The sequence below is a fragment of the Ptychodera flava genome, chromosome 7, assembly GCF_041260155.1.
Source record: "Ptychodera flava strain L36383 chromosome 7, AS_Pfla_20210202, whole genome shotgun sequence".
Lineage (NCBI taxonomy): Eukaryota > Metazoa > Hemichordata > Enteropneusta > Ptychoderidae > Ptychodera > Ptychodera flava.
In genome coordinates this window covers 37,710,825-37,726,358 of record NC_091934.1, presented here as the reverse complement: position 1 = coordinate 37,726,358, position 15,534 = coordinate 37,710,825, and the positions used below count along the sequence as shown (strand labels likewise).

At 38.9% G+C, this 15,534-nt stretch overlaps 1 protein-coding gene across 2 annotated transcripts in view; it reads right to left on the bottom strand.

The window, feature by feature from the left end:
* The window catches only part of LOC139137471 (uncharacterized), a 144,654-nt gene that overhangs the window by 33,719 nt on the left and 95,401 nt on the right, over positions 1 to 15,534 (bottom strand). For both annotated transcript variants that reach the window (XM_070705591.1, XM_070705590.1), the window contains exons 4-9: positions 13,350 to 13,448; positions 12,439 to 12,546; positions 11,068 to 11,169; positions 9,593 to 9,719; positions 1,668 to 1,825; positions 1,308 to 1,527 (exon numbers count right to left, since the gene is read on the bottom strand). In XM_070705591.1, coding sequence (XP_070561692.1) covers positions 1,308 to 1,527; positions 1,668 to 1,825; positions 9,593 to 9,719; positions 11,068 to 11,169; positions 12,439 to 12,546; positions 13,350 to 13,448 — 814 coding nt within the window. The remainder of the gene's footprint in view (positions 1 to 1,307; positions 1,528 to 1,667; positions 1,826 to 9,592; positions 9,720 to 11,067; positions 11,170 to 12,438; positions 12,547 to 13,349; positions 13,449 to 15,534) is intronic.

Here is a 15,534-nt window from a genome sequence, read left to right as displayed (position 1 = left end):
TTTTCCTGTGGAAAGGGTTAATCTGTGTGCGACCAGAATTGACTCACATACCATCGATGCATCGTTTATCAATGGATAAGAATGCCGAGGCGCTCCCGATAGTTTTATCCAGCGGCTACACTAGTCACCTATGCGAATTCTGGTGGAATCAGCAAACTTTCTTTTTCGTTTTTTTGCCGAGTCAGTAGGACTTGGCTTTCTCCAACGGGGCATGACCGATCACCGACGCGAGTGGTACTATGGCGTACTGCAACGTCACTGTAAACTCGTACTCCCGAGCTTAGTTGACAACCCCCAGTGTCGAACGTTTGATGTTCGGAAGCTGAATTTAGTGGGCCACCGGAATTCAAACTTTAACTTTTTTAGGACACGTTTTTATCGATATCTCGCGATCCGCACGCAGTCGCCACGTCAAATATCGACCGTTGGCATTAAAAGAATGTGTTTTAAAAATGTTACCAAGTGGGAGTGCCACTTTAAAATAGGATGTGCCTCGGGAACAGATATTCTGCCTCTCTAGTTTGACAATTCTTGGCTGATCTTCCATTTATTGGGCCTCATTTTAAAGCTCGCTCTTGGAGTAAGAAAAAATATCACCAGCTTAGTTTTTCGAAAATTGGACATTTCATTTTCCCTCATAGAGGTAAACAGGGATGGGGACCACTTTGAATTTTAAATAATGGGAAATGCTAGGTATTTTATCTCTCCAGTTGCAAACTTTACTTGGTGACCTCTCATTTATATTTTTGATTTGGTAAGAGGATGGTTGAAAAGTTCATCGATGAAAGCCGATAAAACACTTTTTAAGTGTTTCACTTTTCGACGAGCACACTAGCACTTTTGGACGGTGATCCTGATTTTTATTCTTGATTTTGTAAGGAAATGGTTTATACTTTCACTGAGGAAGTTTGAGCAGCAACAGTTAAAGTCTTTCAATTTCAAGACACGTACCTTAATTACATTTTTAGAGCTTTAGTTCCCGCGTAGTAATTTAAAGCTAAGAAAATTTATCAGCCAATCATGATCATGGATGTCGAAGGGAAAGAAAGTTAAACACAATTGCTCTGTGGAAGAATCTTCGTTCATCCGCTTAAGGTTGCATCCATTACTTTTTGTTGCAAGATCACAGTAAAAGTTTGTTGGAATAAAAGAAAATATGTGCTGATAAAAAATAAATGAGTTGGTCTAAGATTATCGATTACACCTCTTTCTCAACTGCACATTAAAATGCGCATGCACCTTTCTCAACAACACCTTGAAATTCGCATGTCAAAACAAGTAACATTCATGCAGCCTACGATACGTACCAATAATTACAGCATGGTAGGTCACATATGGTGGTAAGATAGTCTGACCGGTCGCCCGTTCTTTCAGCGAAATTTTGAATATGTGCTCTACGGAAGAAAATACACCCTTGGCTGTAACTTCGACGTACATGTGCTTGGCCGCATATTCATTAAACGATGCTGGCTCTCTTCCTGATGATAATATCCGTGTTATCAAATTTTCCACTTTCGGGTGGTTCCACTGGAAGAGACAAAAATGAAGTTATCTTGAAGTTGTATCGTGATAAAAATAGTGCTTTTTTTGAAATATCATAGATATCTTTAAAATGATATTGAATATCTTGATTGTTGTGCAGGAATAGATGAGCCATTTACTCATACCTCATACGATCGTATTTGGAAATGTTCGGATTCAGGTCCATTTATCCATACTTCCTCTACATCTTGGGTAACCTGGTTCATAATCACCAACGCAACTTCAGTAAAGTTGAAGTGGTTATATGATTTCAGTTCCAAAGGCCCGCCCAAAGTGAAGCAGCCTGTAAAATAAAATAGCAAACTATTTTCACAGAAAGTATTTGTCTGCAGGCTTTATAGCATTCCGTATAACATGTTACGGTCAAAATCAACAATTATTTGACCACAGAGTTTACAAATTTTAATATTTTTTGTTATCAGTGCATATGTCAGTTACCCCAGTGAATCACTGCCAAATTTCCGCAACCAGTGTTTACACAACACCTTGCATATAGGAAAAGCATGCTTGATTTTATTCAGTTAGTGGGTGAACGGCACTTGAGAATCATCGTTCTCAGAGAAGCAGATAGTTTCTCATCAGAATTGCTTGTAACAACCCTATTTGAGGATAAGGCTTGAACCTGTTTGATGCTATAGTTTTCTACGAACATACATAATATCCGGCGAGTTGAGACTTTTGTATTAAGTAAGCTTATTGCTTAATGAATTATCAAAGGAACCTCGATAGCCTTGTTCCATTGTGTAAGACCCTGTGCATGTGTTGAGCTAAGCTCGCTGATGGCTAAGAACTGAATGAGCTCGTATGGAGGCCGATCAAGGTCTTAAGGACTCTTACTACAATTATAGCATCAGTGAGTTCAAGTTGATTTTACTACTTGTACTCTATCAGGGCTCGCGGTTAGCGGTATTCCTGCGTCCATAGACTACCAACATTTTTCTGGGCTACCAAAATCCATGAAATGGTAGCCCACACACACTACCAAAGCCTGAGACCTGAAATTCAGTCAGTACTTGGCATGTCATGTCTGTCACTTTTGGGACCAGCTAAACGCAGTCAAACTCAGCTGGACGCAGAAAGGCCAGGCTTTTACTTTGTTATGCAAATTAGGAAAGACGACCGTGCTGCGGAACTTTGCAAAAAAGTTTCTATATCTGAACTGCCGTACTTGAATGACAGGCGCAGAAAATGAAAGCCAATGAAAATGCATTTTGTTGCATTTTGATCATAATACAGCAACCACAATTACACAGAAATTATACGCCTCCTCCCCACAAAAAGCCCATGGTCTATTTTTAGCTCTGCTACAGTATTTCTCAGTGCTGCGAAGGCCATATCGTTGTCATACAACTCTGACAGTGAAACCGGTTGTCAATAGTTCATCAAACTTTTGAGTATCACTAAATCCGTTATACCTGTTTCCTTGGGTATTAAGGGTGTGCAATATTTACATCAAATGACCAGAAAATTCACTTCATGGGCAGAAGTCTTAAAAATAGCTCTTTCTTGTCTGATTAACGAAAAAAGATATCCCTGAACTAAAATATGCATGGGCTACCAAACATTGTCACTGGGCTACCAACTTCAGAAAATGGTAGCCTAAGTGGATTACCAGGGGGAAAAGTTAATGTCGAGCCCTGTCTATGTTTCCTGTCTGTTTCAAAGCAGTTAATTGTTCACACTTGTTAAGTCAAGACTGTGTTATGCAAATGATTCCTGTAAACAAAAGTAAACGTTCAGTTACCATTAGAGGGCGTTTACTGAGACAAGTCCTACAACTCGACTCATCAATTTAACCTTTGACCTCTGAGTCGTCACAGAATGTGAATTTAGCCTAGTTCTTACTTCCTGTATTTCTGTTTTATTTATTTCAGTTAATTGTTCAAATACCATCCATTACGTTCTCAGAGAATTAGTTATTCTCAGTCTGAAAGGCATGCTTATATTCAAATAAATGTAGATAAGATATTTGCTTCATTTTATTTAAGAGGAAACGCATTACAAAATATCATTCATAGATGACTATCGCGCACAGGAGTTGAAGACAAATCATTTTGAGACTTAAGAAGTTTGTTTGTGCACTACATTTTTCATTAATGGTTCTTCTATTGGACTTTTGATATTCACCTAAGTCAAACCATTGATGACGAAGAACAGAATTCGGAAGCTTCAGCATTGGAAAATGAATCGCAAGAACCAAGGCATAGCAGCCGTATAAAGAAACCAACTGAAAGGGGACTTGGAATGATGTTAGTTAATAAAGCTAGCTTCTTAGAGAAAACAGCCAGTTCACTAACCTTAAAGGCTGATGAAATACAGGCACTCATCAGTGAGAAGGCAGTTTAAAGTTTGAAGTATGGATGAAGCTACACAAAGACTTTGTCTCCACTGCTCAGGAATATTGGGAATTACTCCAGGAGGATCAGATGGATGACATGCATTGTTATTGGCTGCAAAGCGTTGGTGGAGCTTTTTGAGGAGACCCTCCTCGAAGAAACTATGGAACGGTTGAGTAAACAAGAAGAGGGTGCGACACCAGTACATCCGCACGATGACATAAAAGCAGAAGATAGAATCTCTCAAGTGAGCAAACCGATACCCAGACTATCTATAGCCAGCGGACTAAGTAGAGCCAGTCGCCATACTAACCACAGTTCGATCTAGATTACCAAAATAGCAGACGAAAGGAGAAGGGTTAAATTGTTAGCAATGATGTCTGCGCAACTTAAGGAGAAGCAAGAAATTGAGCGTGCGAAGTATAAGCTGCAACTCCAGGAAGAACGCCAGAGGCAAAAAATGGAACGTGAGCATGAGCTTCGACTCAAGGAGGAGCAACATGATCTTGACACGAAGGTTGCTGTTGCCAATGCCAAAGCTATGTCCCTGAATAAGGTTTTAGATAATGGACTCGAGGATGACATCGCCATCAATATTAGGACTGAACCACAAGAGGACGAATCTGTTGTGTTCATCAGAACTAAACCAAATAAGACCACACTACTAGTACGCGTCTATAAGAAGAAAACTCCTGCAATGGAAAGTGAGAGTGACAGTGAGTTAGATGGTTCAGAAGATGCAGTCAGCGCAGCAGCTTCCAGAATTTCCAGCAGCAGTAGTGGCAGTAGCATGAGCAAGACATCACGTGACTCTGTGTAGTGGGCGATGATCATAGCAATAAAGGAAATGTCCACCGTGATAAAGAAGTTTTACGGCAACATCATGGAGTACAGATCATTCATAGATGAGTTTGAGACCAAACTTGTACCGACTGCCGAAGATGACAAAGATAAACTCTCTCTGCTGAGACAGTTCACCGAAGGTACAGCCCATAAAATACTTCAAGGGTATTCAAGTATAGACGCAAGTGAAGCATACCAAGGTGCCATGGAGGAGCTGGAGATGTGCTATGGTGATCCACACAAGATAGCTAACGCCTACCTGAGGAAGGTTTTAGACTGGCCTTCAATCAAGCCAGACAACGTTGCCTCATTAGACAAGTTCCCCATCTTCTTGAATCGATGCACGACAGCAACCCGATGTGTTGATGGGCTAGAAATACTCGATAATATGAAGCGGATATATGAAGCGGATTATCAGGAAGCTTCCTTACTTCATCCAAGATTCTTGGAGTAAACACACAGCGAAGATACACAAGGCCAAAAGGAAAGTAAGATTTGAAGACCTAGTCAATCTGGTGAACTCTGAAGCTAGCAGACAGTCATGCCCGGACTACAGCGGACAGGCCTTGGCTTATAGTCTCGACAATCCGGTGATAAAGAAAAAAGCCACAGACAAAGTGGAACAATCTTTCGCCACTAGTGTTACGAGCCACAAGAAGACGAACCAAGGGAGCAAGAAGAGCAGCACTTCGACCTCCAAACCACACAAGGCTCAGCAGACCGTGCCTGTACTGCCAAAATAAGCGATCACCCTTTAAAAAGTTGCAAAAGATTGATTGCAGCTAGTCAAGATGATACTGTTAAGCTCCTGAGAAACCAAAGTGTATGTTTTGATTGTCTGAATCCTGGTCATCTGAGTAAGGACTGCAAGCAGAAAGGTAAATGCTTCAAATGCCAAGGAAAACACCCAATAGTGCTACATCAGGATCATCGACCGACAACCAATAAAGATGATGATGATGACGATTCAAACGAACAAATAGAGATAGAGTGTGCCACAGTACACTGCACCACAACAGAAGTAGACCAAGTACAGCCCTGTTTTGGGACCGGAGGTCAAGATGATGACACCAGTGGCGAGGATGATAACTGCAAGGTCCTGCTGACTATTATCCCTGTCAAGGTGAAGTTGAAAGGCTCAACGGAATGGTACAGACTTATGCCTTTCTGGACACAGGTAGTGTCATATCATACTGCACAGAAACATTATAGAGAAAACGTGGAGCCACAGGTAGAAAGGCAAAGCTGACGATAAACACAATGAACGGCTTAGTCACCCACACCTGAGACAAAGTCACAGGTATAGAAGTGTACAACCTAGACTGCTCAGAGCCACAGCTACAGCTGAAAACAGTATAGGCGTCTTTGAAGACTAAATCCCTCGCAAAGAAGATACGGCGCTTGTCTATTAAATTTGAAGTTTCCTTGTTTGGCACACACGGATTTTCTTGACTGTAATCGTACAAGTTGTTTAACTCTGACACACAATATCAAAGGATGTGAAGATTGCCACACGTTTTCTTATCGTACCAATTTTTTGTAAATAAAAACACTGTAGCAGAGCTTTTACCGCTTGAAAAAGTGACAGTTTCAGTATTTTTTCCGATTCAGGCGTTTGATTGGCTCAAAACTTTTCAACCTGCTCGACCTATGGAGGTAGCTCACAGAGCATACTTTACCTCACAATTGTCAACCACACTGAAAGGTTCAACCATCACCACAACAAGGGGCATTATTTGTACGGATAACTCATTTTTGGAGAATATATTTAAAAAATCCAAAATTGGAGCTAGTCTTTATGGAAATGACCAAATTAAATTTGTATTTAATCCAGAAACATAGCTCAAGACGTGCCTGTAATTTGTTATAATTTGTGACCGACGGCTCATCATTTTTGATAGCTGCAATAACTGTAGCCCACGAACAATGCGCAGGCTTTTTCTGTCATGTTGGCTGTGTAGCGCCGGCCCCAGCAAACTCACAGCCAACACGACAGGAAAAGCCAGCACATGGTTCGTGGGCTAACATTATTGCAGCTACAGTTTTGAGGCTTCTTATTATAAACTCAACGTCGATGACTTCAATGTAGCTATAGTTTCTCATCCCAGAGTCAGGTGCCGCCAACTAAGCTGTTCGTGCAAAAAGGTGTTCATGCGAAGTTTTTCAGCGGGCGGGCAAATTTCAAAACTAATCAGCGGGCGGGGAGAAAATATCGATATTTACTGTGGGCGGGGAAGAAATTTCAATACTTTCAGCGGGCGGGGAGAAAAATTTTGACAGTGGGCACCGGAAAATACATAGAGGGAGGGGAAAGCGGCGTGCTTGATAGAACTTGAGGAGAAATTAAGCGCCTAACTTAGAGGGGAGCAATGTTCCAAGTATACTGCTAACTGCTCGCACGGTTTTGCAATGTTCTGGGGTGCCTAGTGGGCATCTAGTTGGCAATGGGAAATTTCAGTAGTGGGGAGAGGGCAGCGGGGAGCCTTAATTGTTGTGGGGAGTGGGGAGCGGACAGACTGTAGATACCGGAGGGCAGTGGGCATCAAAATTCAGTGGGAGGGCATATTTTCAGCGTATGCCAGTGGGAGGGCAGTTACGAACAGCTCTCACTTTCCCCTCCAAATTTTAGGTCAGGGTCAAAAATAAGAAATATCGGTATATCAGCCTTCAAAACATGTTTTGTGATGATTTTGCGAAATTGATGAAATTCACCAGTTGGCGGCACCTACAGAGTGAGTTACTAAACTAGTCTTGCAAAAACAGACAGAGCAGAAATGTTCGTTACTGTCAATACCGCCAATCGAAATACCTCTCTTCACTGTTTTTATGTATTATCTATGAATCGCTTTATCACTACCAATGTCTAAAAGTATTTTGTGAACTATCAATGGCTCGAGATCACTACTGTATGCCTTTCCATGGACGTACGTCTTTTCCTGTGTATTGTTCATTCTTTCAATGGATTACTCCAAGGCAATAGATATGGAAGTTTAGCTCTGCGTGCCAGGGATGAGTGTTATTGGCTATGGGGCTGAAACACACAGCCCTACCACGGAGAACTATGAGAGGGTATGACGATAGCCATTGGTCAAACGTCATCACACATACATGATTTTATTTTGTCTAAGACACTCAAAGACATGCAGAGATATGTGCATGGGCTGACCGAGACTGCAAGAATCTCATTGTTCTCACCTTCCACGTTGCCCATTTCACTTGAACTTTAACGTGGAAGTTTTCCGCCTTTTTCTCTGCTTTCATTTACCGCCATCCGTCCATAAACCAACCAAACCTTGTCCAAAGTAGCTTATCTTACACCATTGAAGTTCCATAGACCATAAGGTGAAGTTTTGACGTGAAATTCTGGGATTTTTGAAGAGTCGATGCAATGAATATGTTACTACTGGGAAACAGCGCCCTCCTCTCTCGTATATTAGACTCATAAACGAAGACTGAAGAATTCACTTTGCCTTCCTTATGAGGAAATCAAGGGTTGCACCACTGAAGAACAACCATCCCACGCCTGGAACTAACAACAACTACTTTTGCCATGGGAATGAACAGAATGTTGGAGGAAGAACTCAATATTAAGAATGACAAGGTATACTTCTAGACAGACAGTTCATCAGTGATCAAGTACTGCACCAATGAAACCTCCCGATTTCAGGATTTCATACCTTCGTAGCAAACTGAATCAACATTATACGTGAAGCTTCGGATAGTCAACAGTGGAAGTACGTCGACACAAAATCCAACCTAGCCGACGACGCATCTAACGGACTAATTGAAGAGAAGTTCCTGCAAAACAAAAGATGGCTGCAAGGACCAGATTTCCTGTGGAAACAAGAAAGCGAATGGCCTACACAACAAGACATTTTCCTCATTGACAAAATGCAACGAGTTCAAAATGCATCTGCTTGACTTGTCTATAAAGTCAAAAAATCACACATCATACAACCACTTTTGAAATCACAGCACTGGTTGCCCATTGCTAGTCGTACACAGTACAAACTTTCTACAGTTTGTTTCGACTTGGTTTCATGGACTGGACCACAATATCTCTCTGACCTTTTTCAAATGTATACTCCCTCAAGACACCTAAATTCTTGATCTGGCACACGTCATTCTAGAATAACACATGTTGCCACAAAATCCAGTGGAGAAAGGTCTTTTTCCAACTCACGACTGAAAACTTGGAACAGTCTTCCTGTCAACCTACGCGATATGGATTCACACATTTCATCCGCCATGCCCTCAAGACACATTTTTTAGGAAATAGTGTATTTTGTCCTGGGCCTAGAGCTCCCTTTTGAGATTAGGCGTATTATAAATATTATTATTATTATTTTTTTTACGATATAGTGACTGTACATTTCTTGAACTCTGAAAATATTTGGTAGCTTATCAATTTTCCAGGACTTTCTGTGACTTTGTTCCATTTGAAGGACTTTTTAAAGACTTTTATAAGGTTTTGAAATTCAAGGACTTTCAAGGACCTTCCAGGAGCGAACAGAGCCCAGGAGTCAATGGTGCATGTCTCCTGTACTATGCACTGCCCTTACATGAACTCTATACGTACAGCATAATTGTCTTGCCACCATACAAAAGTCAGCCAGCTGTCTACGATAATGTAGGATATATCAACATTGCATTTGTCGTAACACCATTAGCCGTAGGTGCAGGTGGTCATGGCATGCAATTGAGTTCTTGGTGCTCTCCACAGTCAACGATTGTCCATCGAGCAAATTTCACAACATGGCTTTCTAATATGAATTTTCGGAGTAGAACAAATAACTTTATTCTACTCACAGCTTACAGGGCAACACACTGAAAATACAGGAAATCACCGCACTTCTAAATACTATACTTACACTCTGAATTGTCAATGTCAATATTAACATAAATACTGCTCCATTTATGTTCAGGTGGCGTTACCGTCAGTTGTGATACCCAATCGTCATTAACTTTGTAGTCGAAGAACCAGGGCCAATATTGAATCTTCAACAGTAAACAAATAAAAAGATATCATACTAGTATATTGAAGGCGCAAATACAGCGATCTGATTGGTCGACTGGGAAATGAAAAAAAACCCACCGCACTATATTCGCGATATAGCAAGGTTGGATCACGTGCGAGAAAACTTTCGATATACTGGTGGGGTATTCTAGTAATAAAAAACCTCAGCAAGAAGTATACCACTCAATTTTGACCAGATTGCACATATGGCGTCAAGTGGTCAAATCTCATGGAATACCCCGCTTGGTGTGATTTATTGTTAAAATGTAGAACTTAAAATCCTTTTCCACTTGTGCTCTTTACTCATAACAACTGTTGATGATAAAACACTATAAATTATTTGGTAGAATGGACCATGGGACATATAGGGACTCAGATATACATGCTGTTGGGCACAAGTATTATCATTAACTTGCATGTTGAACTAACTTTCTGAATTTTGGACATAGACTGGCAGGACACTAAAAGTTTATGAAATTTACTATGTATATTGATGAGACAATCATATTGTATTAGTGATCCTAGCGGTTTCAATGAAGTCGCAAACTTGTGACAAAGTTTCAAATTTCAGACAACTGGTTCATAACTGGTTAATATAGCCATGCGATTTTCTTTTCATATTACAGTATGTTCAGTGATGTTTACCAAGTACTGTCTACTCATTCTTCTTTTGGTTTCTTACTTGTAATAAACATCTATACACGTGAAATCAAATATGTCTGTATTTCATCAGGTTTCACCCTTTCCATTTATTTTCATTTCACTTTCATGTTTGTTGAAAGATCTTCAAAAGCAACGACCAATTTACTCTGTAACACATTATGCATTGCTTAAATACCGATATTTTACACTGTTTGATAAATTTTAGAGGACATTTAAGCTATTACTGTCCTTTTGTTTTCCTGGAAGTTAAGATTGGGGGGACACACAGTTACTAAAAATCAAGCTCTTCATGTGTGTATCATGCCACCAGCTAACAGTTTCCATTTAAGGCTCTACCCAGGATGCATCATTTTGTCTGAGTATGTAAAGTGTGCACATAATATTGTTAGGTTTCATTGCTATTTCTAGTCAGTAGCTTATATTTGAAATGCTTATTTTTTCTTTTGGTGGTTTGAAGTAGATATACTTGGTAGCTTTTCGTATAGATTTTTATATTATTGTTATTTACTTTTTCACTCAGCAATACGCTTCCCTTCCTTGAAATCAGTCTATATGACCTAGGGAGCTAATCAGTATAAACATGAATAAATGAAAATGAATAAAATAAAAACTTCTACAGAAACAATATGGCTGGAAGGAAAAAAAAATAACTGCATGAATACTTACAATCGGCCGCTCAGGAGATTCACACGTCTTATTGTAGAATGGTGGCCAATGATCTACATCAACAACCTGAATATGCAATCCATACGCTTCTCTGGTACCGTTCTTTAGTGTTACACATTGTTAATGGACAAGGAAAAGAATAAATCGTTGATCACTAAAGAGGCTCTTATTGACATTTGAATATTATTATGCACATCCGCCCGTGTTTTTGAGGTTTCTCTCATTTAGTTTTTGCTGAGTCATATTAAAGTTCGATTAAAAAGGAAATATAATGTTAAATAACGTTTTAATGGTCTATGTGCGTGACTTATTGGTAGCTGTACGCGTTCTACCATATATTCTTATTCTTTTCCTATAATCGAATTTTAACTGTGATGACTCAGAAACTACATTGTATATGAGCGAAACCATAAGTAAGGGTTTTTAGTGCCTTGTATTGAGTTGTCGGTCCATCGATTGAATGTCCAATAATTGTTGATTTTCATTATCATTTATTCTCCAGTGAATGTATTAAGGCAGACTGCGCATCGGGACAGATAGTCGGACTGTTTAACTTTCACAAGATCTATTTGGTCAAAAATTGAGCCGGTGAAAAGGTTATCTTAATATTCCACGAGCTTCAAAATGAGCCCCCAACTAGAGGGGGAGGGGCTCATTTTGAAGCTCGTGGAGTATTAAAATCAAGTTTCCACCGGCTCAATTTTTGTAGAAATAGAAAAATGTATTTCCCAATAGAGTTAACATAAGGATGGTGGCCATTTAAAATTTCAAGTATCGATAAATATTGGGTAATTTATCTATCTAGAACACAAATTTGCGAAATGACCCTTGATCTTTATTCTCAATTTCGAAAGGAAATGGTTTAAAATTTCCCTGGGGAAATTTCGGGCGAAACTTGTAGTGTTTGAATTTCAAGGCGCAAAGTAACTTTTTGTTACATTTGATCGTCTGAAAACATGTGGAAGGAAACAATTTTTGAAATAAAAATCTGTTCAACAGAGATCATGAGAAACATTTGTCTTTATATGGATGTCCTTATTTTCTTACATACTTTCATTATTTGTTTACCATAATACACCTTCATGTCTCTCTAAGGATATTGAAATAAAACGTTTCGGCCTTCGCAACGGAATACAGTATTTACAGTATGCGATGTTATCGTGCAAATATGTTATAGTCTCATCTAAATTCTTTTGTTTATTAAAAATTTTTAAAAATGCATGCTCACAGGCAGACTGTTTGAAAAGTTGGATATCTGTATTCGACTCAATATTCCGGGAGTAGAGTAACAAACTGTATTTTTCGACATTATAGAACATAAGTGCAGAAAATATATCGAGAGATGCCGCCGATGGTGCTTTTAACATTTACCTTTCTTTTCATGTGTATCGTCAAGTTGAACGTAGGTGTTATGCTAGCTGACAGAAAGGCCGCCACAATGATCTGTCTATTATCTTCACTCACGCCAAAGCGATTGTACTGAAAATGCAACAACTCAAAACCGATTTAAAACCTTTACGCGTTATTACAAGAAAATCAAGTGGCAACACACCTTAAACTCAATAACATAATAACACAGTTTTCAAACTCATGTGATAGTTTACCAAATAAGCTGCACGTGGTTTCAGTCCATGTTGCCTCTTAATTCAGAGCTAGAGAGACATCGCAGATCAGGTAGTTCATGGAAATAATATCTCCCTTTCACCGGAAATGGGATGAGGGCGCGAAAAGTCAATAGCATTTACGATGCTCGGTCCCCGGGCTCTGAATATCCGCACAGCGACTTTCGTTACAGTTAGAAATCGGCCTTTTTCTATTTTGGTGATAAAAACTACAAAGAAGACTAATTCAAACACTAGAAACACATATGATGACATAATATAGAAACAATAACGCCGAACATACACGAGATGGTGATATTATTTGCTCCTTATAGCACTCATCGTTCATGATAGCTATAGATGGCGGGGCTGTGCTTTACCGATAGTAGCTGCAATAATTGTAGCCTTGGTTGGCCGTTGGGCTTGGGCTTCTGTCGTGCGGCTCGCACCTTGCCCCAACCGTTATTGCAGCTATACCAATAGCCATGTGATTGGAGGTGTAGCCAGTAACACTCAGCCCTGCCATGCAGAGCTACCTTCGTAAGCACTTCATGGCTGGTGCTACATGTCTGATATTGCACCCAACTCGCGTGTTCACCTGCCTGCTGAGAGTGGGTGTTGCTTTTAATTATATAATATACCCCACGAGGGAAATGTCCGAGGTTAGAATATTAGTCTGACCTTGTTTCCGCTGACAATCTCGACAAATGAAAAGTGCTTGAAATATCCATCCTTCAGAAAATCAGATGCGTTGAAAATTGGCACTCCCAGATAAATATCCTGCATATACAAAATAATATTGAAATCCCAAACGATCAGAAAATTCGACTTCAATGCGATAAATAAGTAAAGAATGAGTATTTTTCCCTTTCCAAAGGTGTCTTATAGTATTTTTCCCTTTTCAAAGTTGTCTTATAGCTTATAAAGTATTGGAGTTGCAAAATGACCGATTTTTACTAGCTTTCTAATTAACAATATAAACTTTTTTGCATTAGTGATATACGTCATATCATGCAATTGTTCCATCTAAATCAAGATCTTGACCTAGTGCACAAGAAAGTTGTGTATTATAACGAGATAAATGAAAATTTAAAAGGCGTCCAGTTTAATACATATCGCTTTTGTTGTTTTTATACTGACAAATTTAGGACAAGCGTGCAAGAAACATATGCCGTGACAGCAACCAGTGCAAAAGAGCTAAAGAAGCAGAAGCAGAGCGCTGAGGGTAGTATGCAGATAGTGAGACTCTCAAATTTTTGCACTTCTTTTATGATCTACCGCTTGTGAAGCTCATTTTAAAGCTCTTGTAGTAAAAACAATTTTCACCGTCCTACAATTTTCAAATTCGAAAATTTTACTTTTTCCCATAGATGGTGTTGATTACAGAGTCGGGCATAGATTGTTGCTGTAAACTACCTCTTACTTTGATGAGATTTTCACCAAGGTATGCTTGCCCCTCCTTCACCGTGACAATAGACGATGAAGTGGTGTGGTGAGAACGTTACTATGATATTTCTGTCTTTCTAGAGTTCCTATGTCCCCATTGCGTTTGCTTTTAGATTGAACAATGACGAGGTAATATCATAAGACTAATAAATCCGTTCATTAAAAACCCTTATCGTGTAAAACAATCATAAAAGCATTGATAGAAATAAGAAAGTCAATATATACGCTTAAATCAACTCGTAGTTTGATGTTTCGTGTAAATCATGTATTAATTAATACCAGTCTCGGACAAATGATGTTGTCCAAAAATATGAAAAGATATGCCTGACACTGTCAATGATTAATTAAGTTTTACACATGTGACCGTCAGAATCCCACATGTAAGTAAATGTAAATTGCTTATAATCAACACTTTTGGGCGATGAAAATTGTCCAAACCTTGGCCAACAGATTGGTCATTGTTTTCAGCAAATATTATGAATAGAACATATATCATGAGATTCAATGCTGTTAAAACACACAATGTACATCTTCAGGCCATCAAAAAGTAGGAAAATAGATTGTGGTTAAAATGTTCATTATTTTGTAAAAATCAGTTTTGCCAATTTTTGTCGAACAAATGTGGGCAAAGGTTTGACAACTTCATATCAATGGCTTCATATTCATGGCTTCTTCATATTTCATTCCCAACATAACCTTTATTATGTAGTTTCGTATCCTTTAAAATACTATCAAAAACAGACAAATAAATAGCCACTTTTGGTGAAAAACGATTTTTGTTGAAACTACATAATGGTTCTGCGATAAACAGATCCATCACCACCTTATAACCTACAACCTCAAATGAACAGTAATCATGAATATTGGGTAAAAATTGTCATTATTTGCCAAAAAAGTGACTCTTTCGACTAAAATTTGTCAAAAACCACCAAAAGGTTAGGCACTGTCATTATTCTATGTCATCAATAGAAATACATTAATGTATAACACGAATAAAGTGATTCATTACGTATGAAACATATATTCAAATCGCGATAACCCCGAATGTGAAGAAATGTGATATTTGTGGAGTTTGACCAAAATTTGCCATTATTTTACCAAGCAATGGTCAAAGTTGCATTTTCAGATTGCGTAGTGAAGAAAACTTTTTTTTTGGAATGGGCACCATTCGTACATAGAATAGACATCTGAAAACACGATTTCCTACAGTTCTGATTATTTAAGCCAACTATCTATCTTACAATAAAATATTTCGGATCCGGAGTTGATAAGGCGTGTCTAGTTTTAATCAGTTTTCCTCACATTCTCCTTTGTCCTTGTTTTGTTTAATATTTCTTAACGATTACTTATAGTGCTTATCTCATTGCATAAGCTAGACACCACGTACTTATTTACTGTTAGGATTTTAAACTGCATGATT